The following is a 13,731-nucleotide window of genomic DNA, read 5'->3' as shown; positions in this document are numbered from 1 at the left end:
GTCTGCCAGGAGGGGACAGGGGGCCTTTATTCATGACAAACCCACCCGTGAGCAGGGGACAGAGGGTCAGACATATGAGCAGTTACAAATTCAGAGGCAGCAGCCGATTCCGGATCCCGCCGTGCGCCATCGGATCCCGCCCTGGTCCTGCCTGCCTGCTGCACGCCCACCTTAGGGTTTCCCAACAGATTTGGGGTAGAACAAGGCGAACAGGGCGTCGCTGAGGGCTGAGGGCAGGTAGCTGATGGGGAGGTAGAGCAGCTTGGCGTCCCAGCCGGCCGAGTAGCGGCTGCGGGGGTGGAGGCTGGTCAGCGCGTGCTCCATGCAGTTGGTGACCAGCGACAGGTTGGAGTTGTAGGTCTTCTGCATCGTCTTGAGCATCGCCACAACTGCAGAGGCAGAAAACGCCGCTGACACCCCGGAGCCGAGCAGAGCCAAGCGGCTCCAAGGGGTGTTGGGGCAGCGGGATTCCCCCGTGGGACCCTCGTGGCCCTGGGGATGCGCCTTGTGTCAGGAGAGAGAGAGAGGATCACTCATCCTTTGGGGGAGGTACTTACACTGCCTCAAGTAACCCTCCCCATAACTCGCTTTGATTTCCTCTGGAAGCTTCTTCCAGCTGGAATGAAAATTCCTCTCCAGGTTCTCGACGTTGGTGATCATGGTTTTGAAGTAGCCCGGCTCGATCACGCAGACCTTCACCCCGAAGTTGCGCATCTCAAGCCTGGAAGGGATCGAGTCCCGTGGGACAGGGGAGCGGCACCGGAGCGTGTCCGTGCCCACATCTCCCGTGGGACGCAGCCTCGTGCCAGAGGCACGGAGCGGAGCCTGACCATGCCAGTGGACCCTGCGCCAGCCCGGCACACGGCTCAGATGGGGTGTCAGTAAACATTTCCCGCATCTGGATGGGTTGGGAGCAAAGCAAAGCTCGGGACAGCGGGGCCATGTCCTGCAGAATCTTGGACGGGGCAATGTCCACAGGGGAGGCTCCATGCCAGTGCAGGAGCTGTTCGCACTTCAGCAGCAAATACCAGTCCGACCCGTGCTCCGGCACAGTTGCGCGAGGATGGGAGTTGACGGCTGCGGCAGACAAAGTCCAGAAAAACAAACTGGGAAATCAGGACGGAGCTGGTTGGATCAGACTTACCTGAGGCTGTCAGAGAAGGCCTCCACGCCGTACTTGGAGATGCAGTACCCGCCACCGAAGAAGGACACGCGGCCCATCACGCTGGCCACGTTGACCACGCGGCCCCGCGCCCGCCGCACCAGCGGCAGGAGGCTCAGCGTCACCTCCACCAGCCCCACCAGGTTGACGTCCAGCACCTTGACAAAGTCCTCCTTGGTCAGCCACTCGTTGGGGGCGGTGGGGATGGCGATCCCTGCGTTGTTCACCAGCCCCCAGAGCCCTGCGGAGGAGATGGGATGAGCTGGGGCTGTTCCAAAGCCCTGCGCCAGCCTCGCCTGCGCTGCCGCAAATGGAAGAAAGGCTGGTGGGGTGACAACGGGGTGACAACAGGGCGTCAACCCCGTCCTACCTCGATCACCCACGCGCTCCCGGACCCAGGCGGTGACATCGGCGATGCTCTTGCTGGAGGTGACGTCCAGCAGCACGGTCTGCAGCCGGTTGGAGGTGGCCGCCCGCAGCTGCGCGGCCCCGGCCTCGGTCAGGCAGGCGGCCAGCACCCGCAGCCCCCGCGCGTCCAGCTGCCGGGCCAGCAGGTTCCCGAAGCCGCTGTCGCATCCCGTGATCAGCACGTGCTTCTCCGACAGCCGCGGCACCGTCTGGCGCTCCCGGTGCCAGCGCCGCAGCAGGAACAGCCCCAGCAGAGCCGCCGCCACGTACAGCCACATCCTCGGGCAGCGGCGCCGGCGCAGGGATGGGGACTGCGAAGAGATCAGGAGCGGCTTGTCTCGACCTTGCCCGCTGGCCGCTGTTAATAATTAATTAGCGGAACTTCGTGGCGAAGCAGCGCGGAGATGCCGCTGGGCCTCCAGGCACCGCCGGGACGCGGGATCGGCTCCGCCCCGTCCTCTTACGGGGCTCGTCCCGCTGCTGCCGCCTGGAGCCCGCCGGGCTGCGGGCAGTGCCCCGGGATATGGGATATGTCCCGGGGGCTTCGCTCCCGTCGCTCTTGCGGGGAATAGTTAATGGGAGCGGGGCAGCGCACGGGGGTTCACGGAACGCTGCGCCGCCCTCCCGGGAAGCCCCCGGAGCCCGGCATCACCCCGGAACATCCCCGGAACATCCCCGCGCCCCCCCTCCCCCGGAGCCTTCCGGATCACGGGGCTACCCCGGGACCTGCCCAGATCCTGGGACGACCCCGAAACCGGGGACCCCCGCCGCACCTCAGCACCCCAGAGTCTACCGGACCCCGGGATAGCTCAGGATCGCGCGTCCAGGGACTCACCTGAATCCCGGGGCAATCCCGGACAGCCCCTCCTGGGACCCCCTTAGATCCCGCTGGACCCCCACGTCCCCGGGCTTTTCAGGATCCCGGGACACCGCCGGACACCGGAACATCCCGGGACTTCAGCGCCCCCAAACCCACCCGCCCCAGGACATTGCAGGACCCCGAAATCCCCCCTAACCTCAGTACCCCGGCTCCCACCCGCCTCGGGACCCACTCGGATCCCGGCACATCCCGGGACCTCAGCACCCCAACAACCTCCTGGATCCGGGGACCTCCTCGGATTCCGGGACCCCTCGGACCTCAGCGCTCCCGAACCACCCCCGGACCCCACGACCGCAGACCCCAGGACCCCGCTGACCCCGAGGCATCCCTTCCCCTCCATCCCCAGACCGCTCCGGTGCTTTGCTGTCCTCCCACTCCCCCCGAGCCGCGCACCCCCGGTGACCCCCGTTCCCCGCTGCCGGGGGCCGGACTACAACTCCCGGCATCCCCCGGGGCCGCTTCCGGCCGCTGCGCTCCCGCCATGGCGCGGTTCGAGCCGGCGGCGCTGCCCGAGCTGCTCCCGGTTTTCTACCGCCGGCTCTTCCCGCACGGCCCCTACGGCCGCTGGCTCAGCTACGGCGGCGGTGAGCGGGCTGGGGGAACCGGTACCGGGCGGGGGAGGCACCGTCGGGGATGCCGGCGGTACCGGGTGGGAGTATCCGTAGGGGCGGGGGGCTCCGCAGGGGTCTGTGATACCGGGCGGGAGGCACCGATACCGGGCCGGGGGTGTAGATGGGGGTACCATGATGGGCAGCGATACCGGGCCCGGAGCACCATCGGGGGCTGCGATAACGGAGGAGAGGGACCGATACTGGCTGGGGGAGGCGTCGGGGGTGGCGATACCGGGCAGGGGGCACCGTGATCCCGGTCCCCAAAGTTACCGGGGCAGGCGGTGGGAGGATGCGCTGACCGGGACACCGGTTGGAGCAGGGAAGGGGGGCCCGGGGGTGACTGTAACGGGGGGATTTAGGAGGGCATTGATCCCCCCCCGAACCCTCCCGCTTCCCTGCAGTGGTGAAGAACTACTTCCAGCTGCGGGAATTCTCCTTCACCCTGCGGGATGATGTGTACCTGCGGTTCCAGTCCTTCGGCAGCCCCCAGGAGCTGGAGCGGGAGCTGCAGAAGATCAACCCTTACAAGATCGACATCGGGGCCGTCTATTCCCACCGGGTGAGTCCAGGCCACCGTGCCCGGGGGTCCTCAGGGGTCCCTGGCCACGCTGAGCCCGTCCCGTCCCTCCTGCAGCCCAACCAGCACAACACGGTGCACCTGGGAGCCTTCCAGCCGCAGGAGAAGGAGCTGGTCTTCGACATTGACATGACGGATTACGATGACGTCCGGACGTGCTGCAGGTTCCCAGGGGGGCTCTTGGGCTGGGAGGGGGTTCGGGGATGTGGGGTGTCCACCTGAACCCCCCCTCCCTCTGCCCCCAGCTCGGCCGATATCTGCTCCAAGTGCTGGACGTTGATGACCATCGCCGTCCGCGTCATTGACCGCGCGCTCGTGGGTGAGGCGCTTGGGGACACGCCAGGGCCCTGACCCTGCACGTCCAGACCACGCTCGGCCCCACAGCCGTGCCCAGACCCCAAAAGTGGGGCCGGGCCAATGCTCTGACCGAGCTGGGGCACGCGCTGGTGCCCGGCAGGCTTGTGGCACCGTCAGCATTGGGTGGTCGCCGCAGCCTGTCCCGATGTGGCACCCAAAAAACCCATCTGTGCCCCCCTAAAAACCCATCTGTACCCCTCAAAACCCATCTGTTCCCCCAAAAAAACCCGTCTGTGCCCCCCACAGAGGACCTGGGCGTGCGGCACCGCCTGTGGGTGTACTCTGGCCGGAGGGGCGTCCACTGCTGGGTGTGCGACGATGCGGTGAGGAAATGGTCCCCGGCGCTGCGGGCGGCTGCTGTGGAGTACCTGAGCCTGGTGAAGGTGGGTGCAAAGGGGGTCCAGGAGCCCCCTGCCCACCCCTGAGCCTGGTGAAGGTGGGTGCAAAGGGGGTCCAGGAGCCCCCTGCCCACCCCTGAGCCTGGTGAAGGTGGGTGCAAAGGGGGTCCAGGAACCCCCTGCCCACCCCTGAGCCTGGTGAAGGTGGGTGCAAAGGGGCGCCAGGAACCCCCTGCCCACCCCTGAGCCTGGTGAAGGTGGGTGCAAAGGGGCGCCAGGAACCCCCTGCCCACCCCTGAGCCTGGTGAAGGTGGGTGCAAAGGGAGGCCAGGAGCCCCCTGCCCACCCCTGAGCCTGGTGAAGGTGGGTGCAAAGGGGCGCCAGGAGCCCCCTGCCCACCCCTGAGCCTGGTGAAGGTGGGTGCAAAGGGGGCCCAGGAACCCCCTGCCCACCCCTGAGCCTGGTGAAGGTGGGTGCAAAGGGGCGCCAGGAGCCCCCTGCCCACCCCTGAGCCTGGTGAAGGTGGGTGCAAAGGGGGCCCAGGAACCCCCTGCCCACCCCTGAGCCTGGTGAAGGTGGGTGCAAAGGGGCGCCAGGAACCCCCTGCCCACCCCTGAGCCTGGTGAAGGTGGGTGCAAAGGGGCGCCAGGAACCCCCTGCCCACCCCTGAGCCTGGTGAAGGTGGGTGCAAAGGGAGGCCAGGAGCCCCCTGCCCACCCCTGAGCCTGGTGAAGGTGGGTGCAAAGGGGCGCCAGGAGCCCCCTGCCCACCCCTCAGCCTGGTGAAGGTGGGTGCAAAGGGGCGCCAGGAGCCCCCTGCCCACCCCTGAGCCTATGGAGAGGTGGATTTGTGGGGGTTTGGGTACTCCTACCCCTGGAGTAGAAGGGCTTATGAGGGTTTGTGCACCCCCTAAGCCTGGTGAAGGTGGGTTTATGGGGGTTTAGGTACCCCTTGACCCTGGTGAAGGTGAGTTTATGGAGTTTGGCCACCCCCTGACCCTGGGCAAGGTGGGTTTATGGGGTTCGGGCACGCCTTCACACTGGAGTAGGTTGGTTTATGAGGGTTTGAGCACCCCCTGACCCTGTGGAAGGTGGATTTTTAGGGGTTTGTGCACCCCCTAAACCTGGTGAAAGTGGGTTTATGTGGGTCTGAGCACCCCTGACCCTGGTGAAGGCAGGTTTATGGGGTTTTGAGCACTCCTGACCCTGTTGAAGGTGGGTTTATGGGGTTTGAACACCCCCTGACCCTGGTGAAGGCAGGTTTATGGGGTTTGAACACCCCCTGACCCTGGTGAAGGCAGGTTTATGGGGGTTTGAGCACTCCTGACCCTGTTGAAGGTGGGTTTATGGGGTTTTGAACACCCCCTGACCCTGGTGAAGGTGGATTTATGGGGTTTGAACACCCCCTGACCCTAGTGAAGGTGGATTTATGGGGTTTTGAGCACCCCCAAGCCTGTTGAAGGCAGGTTTTATGGGGTCTGGGCACCTCCTGACCCTGGAGGTGACCAAACACCCCCTGCCCACCCCTCCAAACCGACCACTGCCGTCCCCCAGGGCGGCGCAGACACGGTGAAGAAGGTGAACCTCTCCCACCCCGTGCACCCCTTCATCAGGTGGGTGAGGACCCCTTTTTTTTTGCGCCCCCATCGCCGCGGGTCCCGGCGGGCGCTGAGCCCGTCCCGCTGCCCGCAGGCGCTCGGTCGGCGTGGTGGAGAAATACTTCGAGGAGTACGCGCTGCTGGGGCAGGACATCCTGGGCAGCCCCGAGAAATGGGACAAGGTGCTGGCCCTCATCCCGGAGGATATCCTTCCTGCCCGGAGCTGCGGCGTGGAGGGAGGGAGGGGTTAAAATGTGGGGTTAAGGGGTTAAAATATGTGGTTAAAATGGGGTTAAGATATAGGGTTAGACGTGAAAATGGGGTTAAAAAACGGGGTTAAAATGTGGGGTTGAGGGCTTAAAACGGGGTTAAGATATACGGTTAGATGTTAAAATGGGGTTAAAATGTGGGGTTAAGGGGTTAAAACGTGGGGTCAAAACGGGGTTAAGATATAGGGTTAGATGTTAAAATGGGGGTTAAAAAATGGGGTTAAAATGTGGGGTTAAGGGATTAAAACATGGGGTTAAAATGGGGTTAAGATATAGGGTTAGATGTTAAAATGGGGTTAAAATGTGGGGTTAAGGGGTTAAAACGGGGTTAAAGATACAGGGTTAGATGTTAAACTGGGGGTTAAAAATGGGGTTAAAATGTGGGGTTAAGGGATTAAAACATGGGGTTAAAATGGGGTTAAGATATAGGGTTAGACGTGAAAATGGGGTTAAAAAACGGGGTTAAAATGTGGGGTTGAGGGGTTAAAACGTGGGGTCAAAACAGGGTTAAGATACAGGGTTAGACGTTAAAATGGGGTTAAAAAATGGGGTTAAAACGTGGGGTTAAGGGATTAAAACGTGGGGTTAAGATATAGGGTTAGATGTTAAAATGGGGTTAAAAAATGGGGTTAAAATGTGGGGTTACGGGATTAAAACGTGGGGTTAACATATAGGGTTAGATATTAAAATGGGGTTAAAAAATGGGATTAAAATGTGGGGTTAAGGGATTAAAACGTGGGGTCAAAATGGTGTTAAGATATAGGGTTAGATGTTAAAATGGGGTTAAAATTAAAATGGGGTTAAAATAGAGGGTTAAAATGTGGGGTTGAGGGGTTAAAACGTGGGGTTAAAATGGGGTTAAGATATAGTGTTAGATGTTAAAATGGGGTTAAAATTAAAACGAGGTTAAAATAGAGGGTTAAAATGTGGGGTTGAGGGGTTAAGACGGGTTAAAACGTGGGGTTAAGATACAGGGTTAGATGTTAAAATGGGGGTTTAAAAATGGGGTTAAAATGTGGGGTTAAGGGATTAAGACGTGGGGTTAAGATATAGGGTTAGATGTTAAAATGGGGGTTAAAAAATGGGATTAAAATGTGGGGTTAAGGGATTAAAACGTGGGGTTAAGATATAGGGTTAGACGTTAAAATGGGGTTAAAAAATGGGGTTAAAATGTGGGGTTAAGGGATTAAAACGTGGGGTTAAAACGGGGTTAAGATATAGGGTTAGACGTTAAAATGGGGTTAAAAAATGGGGTTAAAATGTGGGGTTAAGGGATTAAAACGTGGGGTTAAGATATAGGGTTAGATGTTAAAATGGGGTTAAAATTAAAATGGGGTTAAAATGTGGGGTTGAGGGGTTAAAACGTGGGGTTAAAATTGGGTTAAGATATAGGGTTAGATATTAAAATGGAGTTTAAAAATGGGGTTAAAATGTGGGGTTGAGGGGTTAAAACGTGGGGTTAAAACGGGGTTAAGATACAGGGTTAGATATTAAAATGGGGTTAAAAAATGGGATTAAAATGTGGGGTTAAGGGATTAAAACGTGGGGTCAAAACGGGGTTAAGATATAGGGTTAGATGTTAAAATGGAGTTTAAAAATGGGGTTAAAATGTGGGGTTAAGGGATTAAAATGTGGGGTCAAAACAGGGTTAAAATTAAAACGTGGGGTTAAAAATGGGGTCAAAATGTAGGGTTAGGAATTAAAATGTGGGGTTAAAGCTTGGGTTAAAATGGGGTTAAAATTAAAACACGGGGTTAAAACACAGGGTTAAAATTAGAACATTAGATTAAAACACGGGGTCAAAAATGAAAACATGGGGTGAAAATGGGGTTAAAACATGGAGTGAAAACGTGGGGTTAAATTAAAACATTGGGTTAAAACGGGGGGTTAAAATGAAAATATCAGGTTAAAATGGGCTCAAAGTGAAGCTAAAATGTGGGGTTAAAAATTAAAGCGTGGGGTTAAAATGGGGTTAAATTAAAATATCAGGTTAAAATGGGATCAAAATGGGGTTAAAATGAAAATATTGGGTTAAACGGAGTCCTGGAAGGGTGAATGGGATCCTGGAAGGATAAATGAGCTCCTAGAAGGGTAAAAGAGCTCCTGGAAGGGTAAATGGGCTCCTGGAAGGATAAATGGGGTCCTGGAAGGGTAAATGGGCTCCTGGAAGGGTAAATGGGATCCTGGAAGGGTGAATGGGGTCCTGGAAGGATAAATGAGCTCCTAGAAGGGTAAAAGAGCTCCTGGAAGGGTAAATGGGCTCCTGGAAGGATAAATGGGCTCCTGGAAGGATAAATGGGGTCCTGGAAGGGTGAATGGGGTCCTGCAAGGGTAAATGGGGCTCCTGGAAGGATAAATGGGGTCCTGGAAGGATAAATGGGCTCCTGAAAGGGTAAATGGGCTCCTGGAAGGGTGAATGGGGTCCTGGAAGGGTAAATGAGCTCCTGGAAGGGTAAAGGGAGCTCCTGGAAGGGTAAATGAGATCCTGGAAAGGGTAAATGGGGTCCTGGAAGGATAAATGGAGGTCCTGGAAGGATAAATGGAGGTCCTGGAAGGATAAATGGGCTCCTACAAGGGTAAATGGGCTCCTGGAAGGGTAAATGGGCTCCTGGAAGGGTAAATGGGATCCTGGAAGGGTACACGGGAACCTGGAAGGGTAAACGGCGTCCTGGAATGGGATCCTGCAAGGGTAAATGATCTCCTGGAAGGGCAAATGGGATCCTGCAAGGATAAATGAGCTCCTGGAAGGGTAAATGGGCTCCTGGAAGGATAAATGGGCTCCTGCAAGGGTAAATGAGCTCCTGGAAGGGTAAATGGGGTCCTGGAAGGGTAAATGAGCTCCTGGAAGGGTAAATGGGCTCCTGGAAGGATAAATGGGCTCCTGGAAGGATAAATGGGCTCCTGGAAGGGTAAATGGGGTCCTGGAAGGGTAAATGAGCTCCTGGAAAGGTAAATGGGATCCTGGAAGGGTAAATGGGGTCCTGGAAGGGTAAATGGGCTCCTGCAAGGGTAAATGGGATCCTGGAAGGGTGAATGGGGTCCTGGAAGGGTAAATGGGCTCCTGCAAGGGTAAACGGTGCCCTGGAGTAACCAAACACGCGTCGGGGTCTGCGGTGAGCCTTGACGCGGGGCCGGCACAGCACCGGGAGCCGCTGCAGGCCGAGTTCCCGCGGAAGAAGGACTCGGTGCAGCGCTGGGAGCTGCTGCGGGCGCGCGCGGAGCGGGAGCGGGCGCGGGCGGCGCCGTGCCACGCCGACTGGGAGCTGATGCTGCACTTCTGCTTCCCTCGGCTGGACATCAACGTCAGCAAGGGCCTGGGCCACCTGCTCAAGAGCCCCTTCAGCGTGCACCCCAAAACCGGTGCGCTTCTTAGTAAAATTTGTCATTTTTTTAATTTTTTTTTTTTTTTTTTGGTGGGGGTGTGTTTAAAAATAAGAGTCAAAAACTTGAAATTAAAAATTAAACTTAAAGCTAAAGTTAAAGTTAAAATTGAAGTTAAAATTAACGGTGAGCTTAAAATTAAAATTGAATTTAAATTTAAAATGAAAATCTAAAAAATTTAAAATTAAAATCTAAAAGGTATAAAAAAATGAAAATATAAAGTATGTAAATATGTAAGATAAAATAGAAAAATGATTTTAAAGTTAAATATAAAACATAAAATATAAAGGATATAAATATATTTTATATATAAAATATAAGGTACATAAAATATAAAATAAATAACTTAAAAATTAAAATTTAACTTAAAATTAAAATTGAATTTAAATTTAAAACTAAAATATAAATATATAAAATAGAAAAAATATTTTAAAATTTAAGTATAAAATATATAAAATATAAAGTATATAAATATGTAAAATAGAGAAAATGTAAAAAATATTAAAAATTAAATATAAAATTTAAAGTATATAAATAGATAAAATATATAAAATATATAAAATATATAAAATATATAAAATAAATAAAATATAAAATAAGTTATTAAATTAAAAAAACTAAAATTGAAGTCAAAATTAAAGTTGAACTTAAAATTGAATTTAAATTTAAAACGAAAATATAAATATATAAAATATTTAGAATATTAAAAAATTAAATATAAAATATGTAGAATATAAAGTATATAAATATATAAAATAGAAAATAAATAAATTAAAAATTAAAACTAACATTAAAATTGAATTTAAAATTAAAATCGAGTTTAAATTTAAAATTAAAATATAAATATATAAAATATAAAATATTTTTAAAATTAAATATAAACTACATAAAATATATAAAATAGAAATATATCAAATATATCAAATATATAATATAAAAATAAATATAAATTTTAAAACTTAAAATATAAAATGAAGATTTAACTTTTAAAAAGAGACGAATAGGAAACAGAAAAGCAAAGGGATCTCAGCCAGGGCGATTTGGCATTCCACCAGGAGCGCACTTTAACTCAGAAAACTCAACACTCCTTTAAATGTCCTTAAATGTTACATATCCAAAAGAACCTAATGCATTGTCCGAGCGTTCCTTTTGAGTTTACAAATTGTTTCTTAGTTTTAACTCTCCCATCCTGCCCCTGTGTCGCTGGTTTAGCTTTGTCTTACTCCTTGGGAGTTTCTTAGTGGCGCCTCTTGGCCGTCCCGTTTTCTGGCGGCAGAATCAATGAGTGAATTCCTTCTTGGAGCTTTGGTTCATCCTTGTCCTCGTCGGGATAATTCAGGAGTGCTGGAGGATTCCCTTTATCCTGTGGTTTATCCAGTTTAGATGTTACAAAAACAAATCCTTTTAACACTGTGCCACAGCCTCCCCCCAAAAAATACACGCAAGTGTCGCATCACCGTTCCTAAACCCTGTTAAAAATAAAAGAAACTAGGAAAATCTTCCCATGTTATGTATTGTAATATGCGTTATTATTAGCATTAATATGTATAGAATATTAATAATATAAATATATAATATAAAACATAAACATCTATACTAATAATATATAATATATAGTATGTAATATGTAATAGATAGTATATAGTATGTAATATATAATAGATAGTATATAGTATGTAATACATACTGTGTAATAGATAATATATAATATATAGTGTATTTTAATATATTATATAAACCCAGTCTTTATATATTCTATAAAATAACATATGTTTATATATTATACAAACATATCTATATCTCATATAGTGTATAGAATATACTAAATATCATATGTCATTATATATTAGATATTATATAATTAAATAAATAATAGACATTATGCAAATATATAATGTCAATGTTAATATTATAAAATTACTGTTAATGCTATAAATATTAGTATTATAGAACCTATATAATTTCATATATGATAGAATAGAAATCTATAATGTCAATATAAAGAAATAAAAATAGAACTCTCTCTATATTAATATAAATATAAATATTTACTGATATTATTATTGCTAAATCTATTATTAATATTCACATTTAACCGTGTCTCAGGCCGCATTTCGGTGCCCCTGGACCTGCAGAGACTGGACCAGTTTGACCCGTTTGCCGTCCCCACCATCACGTACGTGAGCCGGCAGCACGGGGCAGGGCCTGGGGGGTCCAGAGCCCCCCCAAAATGTCTGGGGTGCCAGAGCCCCCCCCCCAAAATGTCCCGTTTGTCCCCGCAGGTCCCTGTGCCAGGAGCTGGACAATGCCAGCAGCGACGGGGAGCAGGAGGAGGTCGGCGAGACGGAGCCGAAACGGCGAGCGAGGGGTGAGCGGGGCCGGGGTTTGGGGTAAAAACTGGGATTTTGGGGGTCAGGGATGGGGTTTGGGGGTCAGGGAGTCAGTTTGGGGGTCAGGGTTGGGGTTTGGGGGGGTCAAAGCTGGGATTTTGGGGGTCAGGGATGGAGTTTGGGGGGTCAGGGATGGGGTATGGGGATCAGGGTTGGGGTTTGGGGGTAGAAACTAGGAGTTTGGGGGTCAGGGATGGGGTTTGGGAGGGTCAAAGCTGGGATTTTGGGGGTCAGGGATGGGGTTTGGGGGGGTCAGGCACGGGGTTTGGGGGGGTCAGAGTTGGGGCTTGGGGGTTAGAGTTAGGGTTTGCAGGGCAAGGATGGGGTTTTGGGGGTCAAAGGTGGGATTTTGGGGGTCAAGGTTGGGGTTTTGGGGGTCAAAGGTGGGATTTTGGGGGTCAGGGATGGGGTTTGGGGGGGTCAAAGCTGGGATTTTAGGGGTCAGGCACGGGGTTTGGGGGGGTCAGAGTTGGGGCTTGGGGGTTAGAGTTAGGGTTTGCAGGGCAAGGATGGGGTTTTGGGGGTCAAAGGTGGGATTTTGGGGGTCGGGGAGTGGGTTTGGGGGTCAAGGTTGGGGTTTTGGGGGTCAAAGGTGGGATTTTGGGGGTCGGGGAGTGGGTTTGGGGGTCAAGGTTGGGGTTTTGGGGGTCAAAGGTGGGATTTTGGGGGTCAGGGAGTGGGTTTGGGGGTCAAGGTTGAGGTTTTGGATGTCAAGACTGGGCTTTTGGGTGCCGGGGTCAGTGTTTGGAGCTGAGGGTCGGAGTTTGGGAGCCCCCAGCACCCACTCCTGCCCCTGTCCGCTCCCCAAATCCTCCAGACTATAAGAGGACGAGCCTGGCCCCTTACGTGAGGGTCTTCGAGCAGTTCGTGGAGGGGATGGAAAGCGCCCGGCGGGGAGAGCGCATCCGTCAGAGCGGTGAGAGCCCCCCGAAAGGTCCTCAAGTGGGGCCTTCTGGCTCTGGTGTTGGATTTGGGGGTCTGTCCCGTTGGATTTGGGGGTCTGTCCCATTGGATCTGGGGTCTGTCCCATTGGATCTGGGGTCTGTCCCATTGGAGGACCACGATGGCTGGTGACAGAGAGGGAGCTGAGTGATGGCGGTTTTGTGACGGCTTTTCCTCTGTCTGGAAAAAAAAAATTCCCATTTCTCTTGGCAGATCTGCAAGGAGATTTCTGAGGCCTTGACGCTGAGGGACCCACTGCCGGTGTCACGGATTGTCATTGTCACCTCCCCTGGCCGTGGGGGTCCCTTGGAGCAGCCAAACCACACGGGCTCCCTGCCCTTTCCCCAGTTTTTGTACTTTTTGTACTGTTTTCTACGCAAACACCATTAAATGTTTCAGGTCACCTGTGTGCTGTGACCGGGATGTGCTGAGGGAGGTTGGGGTCCCTGCTCTGGAGTGTGGGGTCACTGCCCCCAATCCCCTGCTTGGATCCCCTGTCCTGACCCCCTAAACCTTTCTGGACCCCTGTTTCTGACCCTCTAAACCTGACTGGACCCTTCTCTGACCCCCTAAACCTGCCTGGACCCCTGTTCTGACCCCCTAAACCTGCCATGACCTCGTAACCCTGCCTGGACCCTGCCTTTGGAGTCCCTGCCAGCCCCAGGAATCCCTGCCCCACCGGCTGAAACCAGGCCCCACATTCGCAGCATCTCATCCCTCACCCGGAGACCTCCTCGGCGCCTTCCCGGGGGGGATCCCACCCCATCCCGGGGGATCCCAACCCCCGTCCCGGGGTGCTCCCCGCACCCACCGTGGGGC

The 13,731-nt window shown here is 52.8% G+C and overlaps 2 protein-coding genes across 2 annotated transcripts; one reads left to right on the top strand and one right to left on the bottom strand.

Moving 5' to 3' along the window:
• Positions 1 to 3: 3 nt before the first annotated feature.
• On the bottom strand, positions 4 to 2,423 carry LOC120764482 (retinol dehydrogenase 16-like). Its single transcript, XM_040088468.2, has 5 exons — positions 2,406 to 2,423; positions 1,533 to 1,881; positions 1,145 to 1,403; positions 558 to 721; positions 4 to 389 (listed from the first exon to the last, which is right to left on the bottom strand). Exons 2-5 carry the CDS (start codon positions 1,846 to 1,848, stop codon positions 172 to 174), a joined length of 957 nt encoding a protein of 318 aa, XP_039944402.1. The 5' UTR covers positions 1,849 to 1,881; positions 2,406 to 2,423; the 3' UTR covers positions 4 to 171.
• A 501-nt stretch (positions 2,424 to 2,924) lies between these two features.
• Positions 2,925 to 13,626, top strand: PRIM1 (DNA primase subunit 1). Its single transcript, XM_058423812.1, has 12 exons — positions 2,925 to 3,034; positions 3,463 to 3,620; positions 3,696 to 3,802; positions 3,884 to 3,957; positions 4,242 to 4,378; positions 5,887 to 5,945; positions 6,025 to 6,135; positions 9,339 to 9,559; positions 11,687 to 11,756; positions 11,863 to 11,948; positions 12,788 to 12,886; positions 13,126 to 13,626. The coding sequence occupies exons 1-12, from the start codon at positions 2,932 to 2,934 to the stop codon at positions 13,143 to 13,145; spliced, it is 1,245 nt and encodes a 414-aa protein (XP_058279795.1). The 5' UTR covers positions 2,925 to 2,931; the 3' UTR covers positions 13,146 to 13,626.
• The last annotated feature ends 105 nt before the right edge of the window (positions 13,627 to 13,731 follow it).

Source organism: Hirundo rustica, chromosome 30 (assembly GCF_015227805.2).
Source record: "Hirundo rustica isolate bHirRus1 chromosome 30, bHirRus1.pri.v3, whole genome shotgun sequence".
Lineage (NCBI taxonomy): Eukaryota > Metazoa > Chordata > Aves > Passeriformes > Hirundinidae > Hirundo > Hirundo rustica.
Note: the sequence above shows the minus strand (reverse complement) of the source record. Positions and strands in the feature narration are given on the sequence as shown.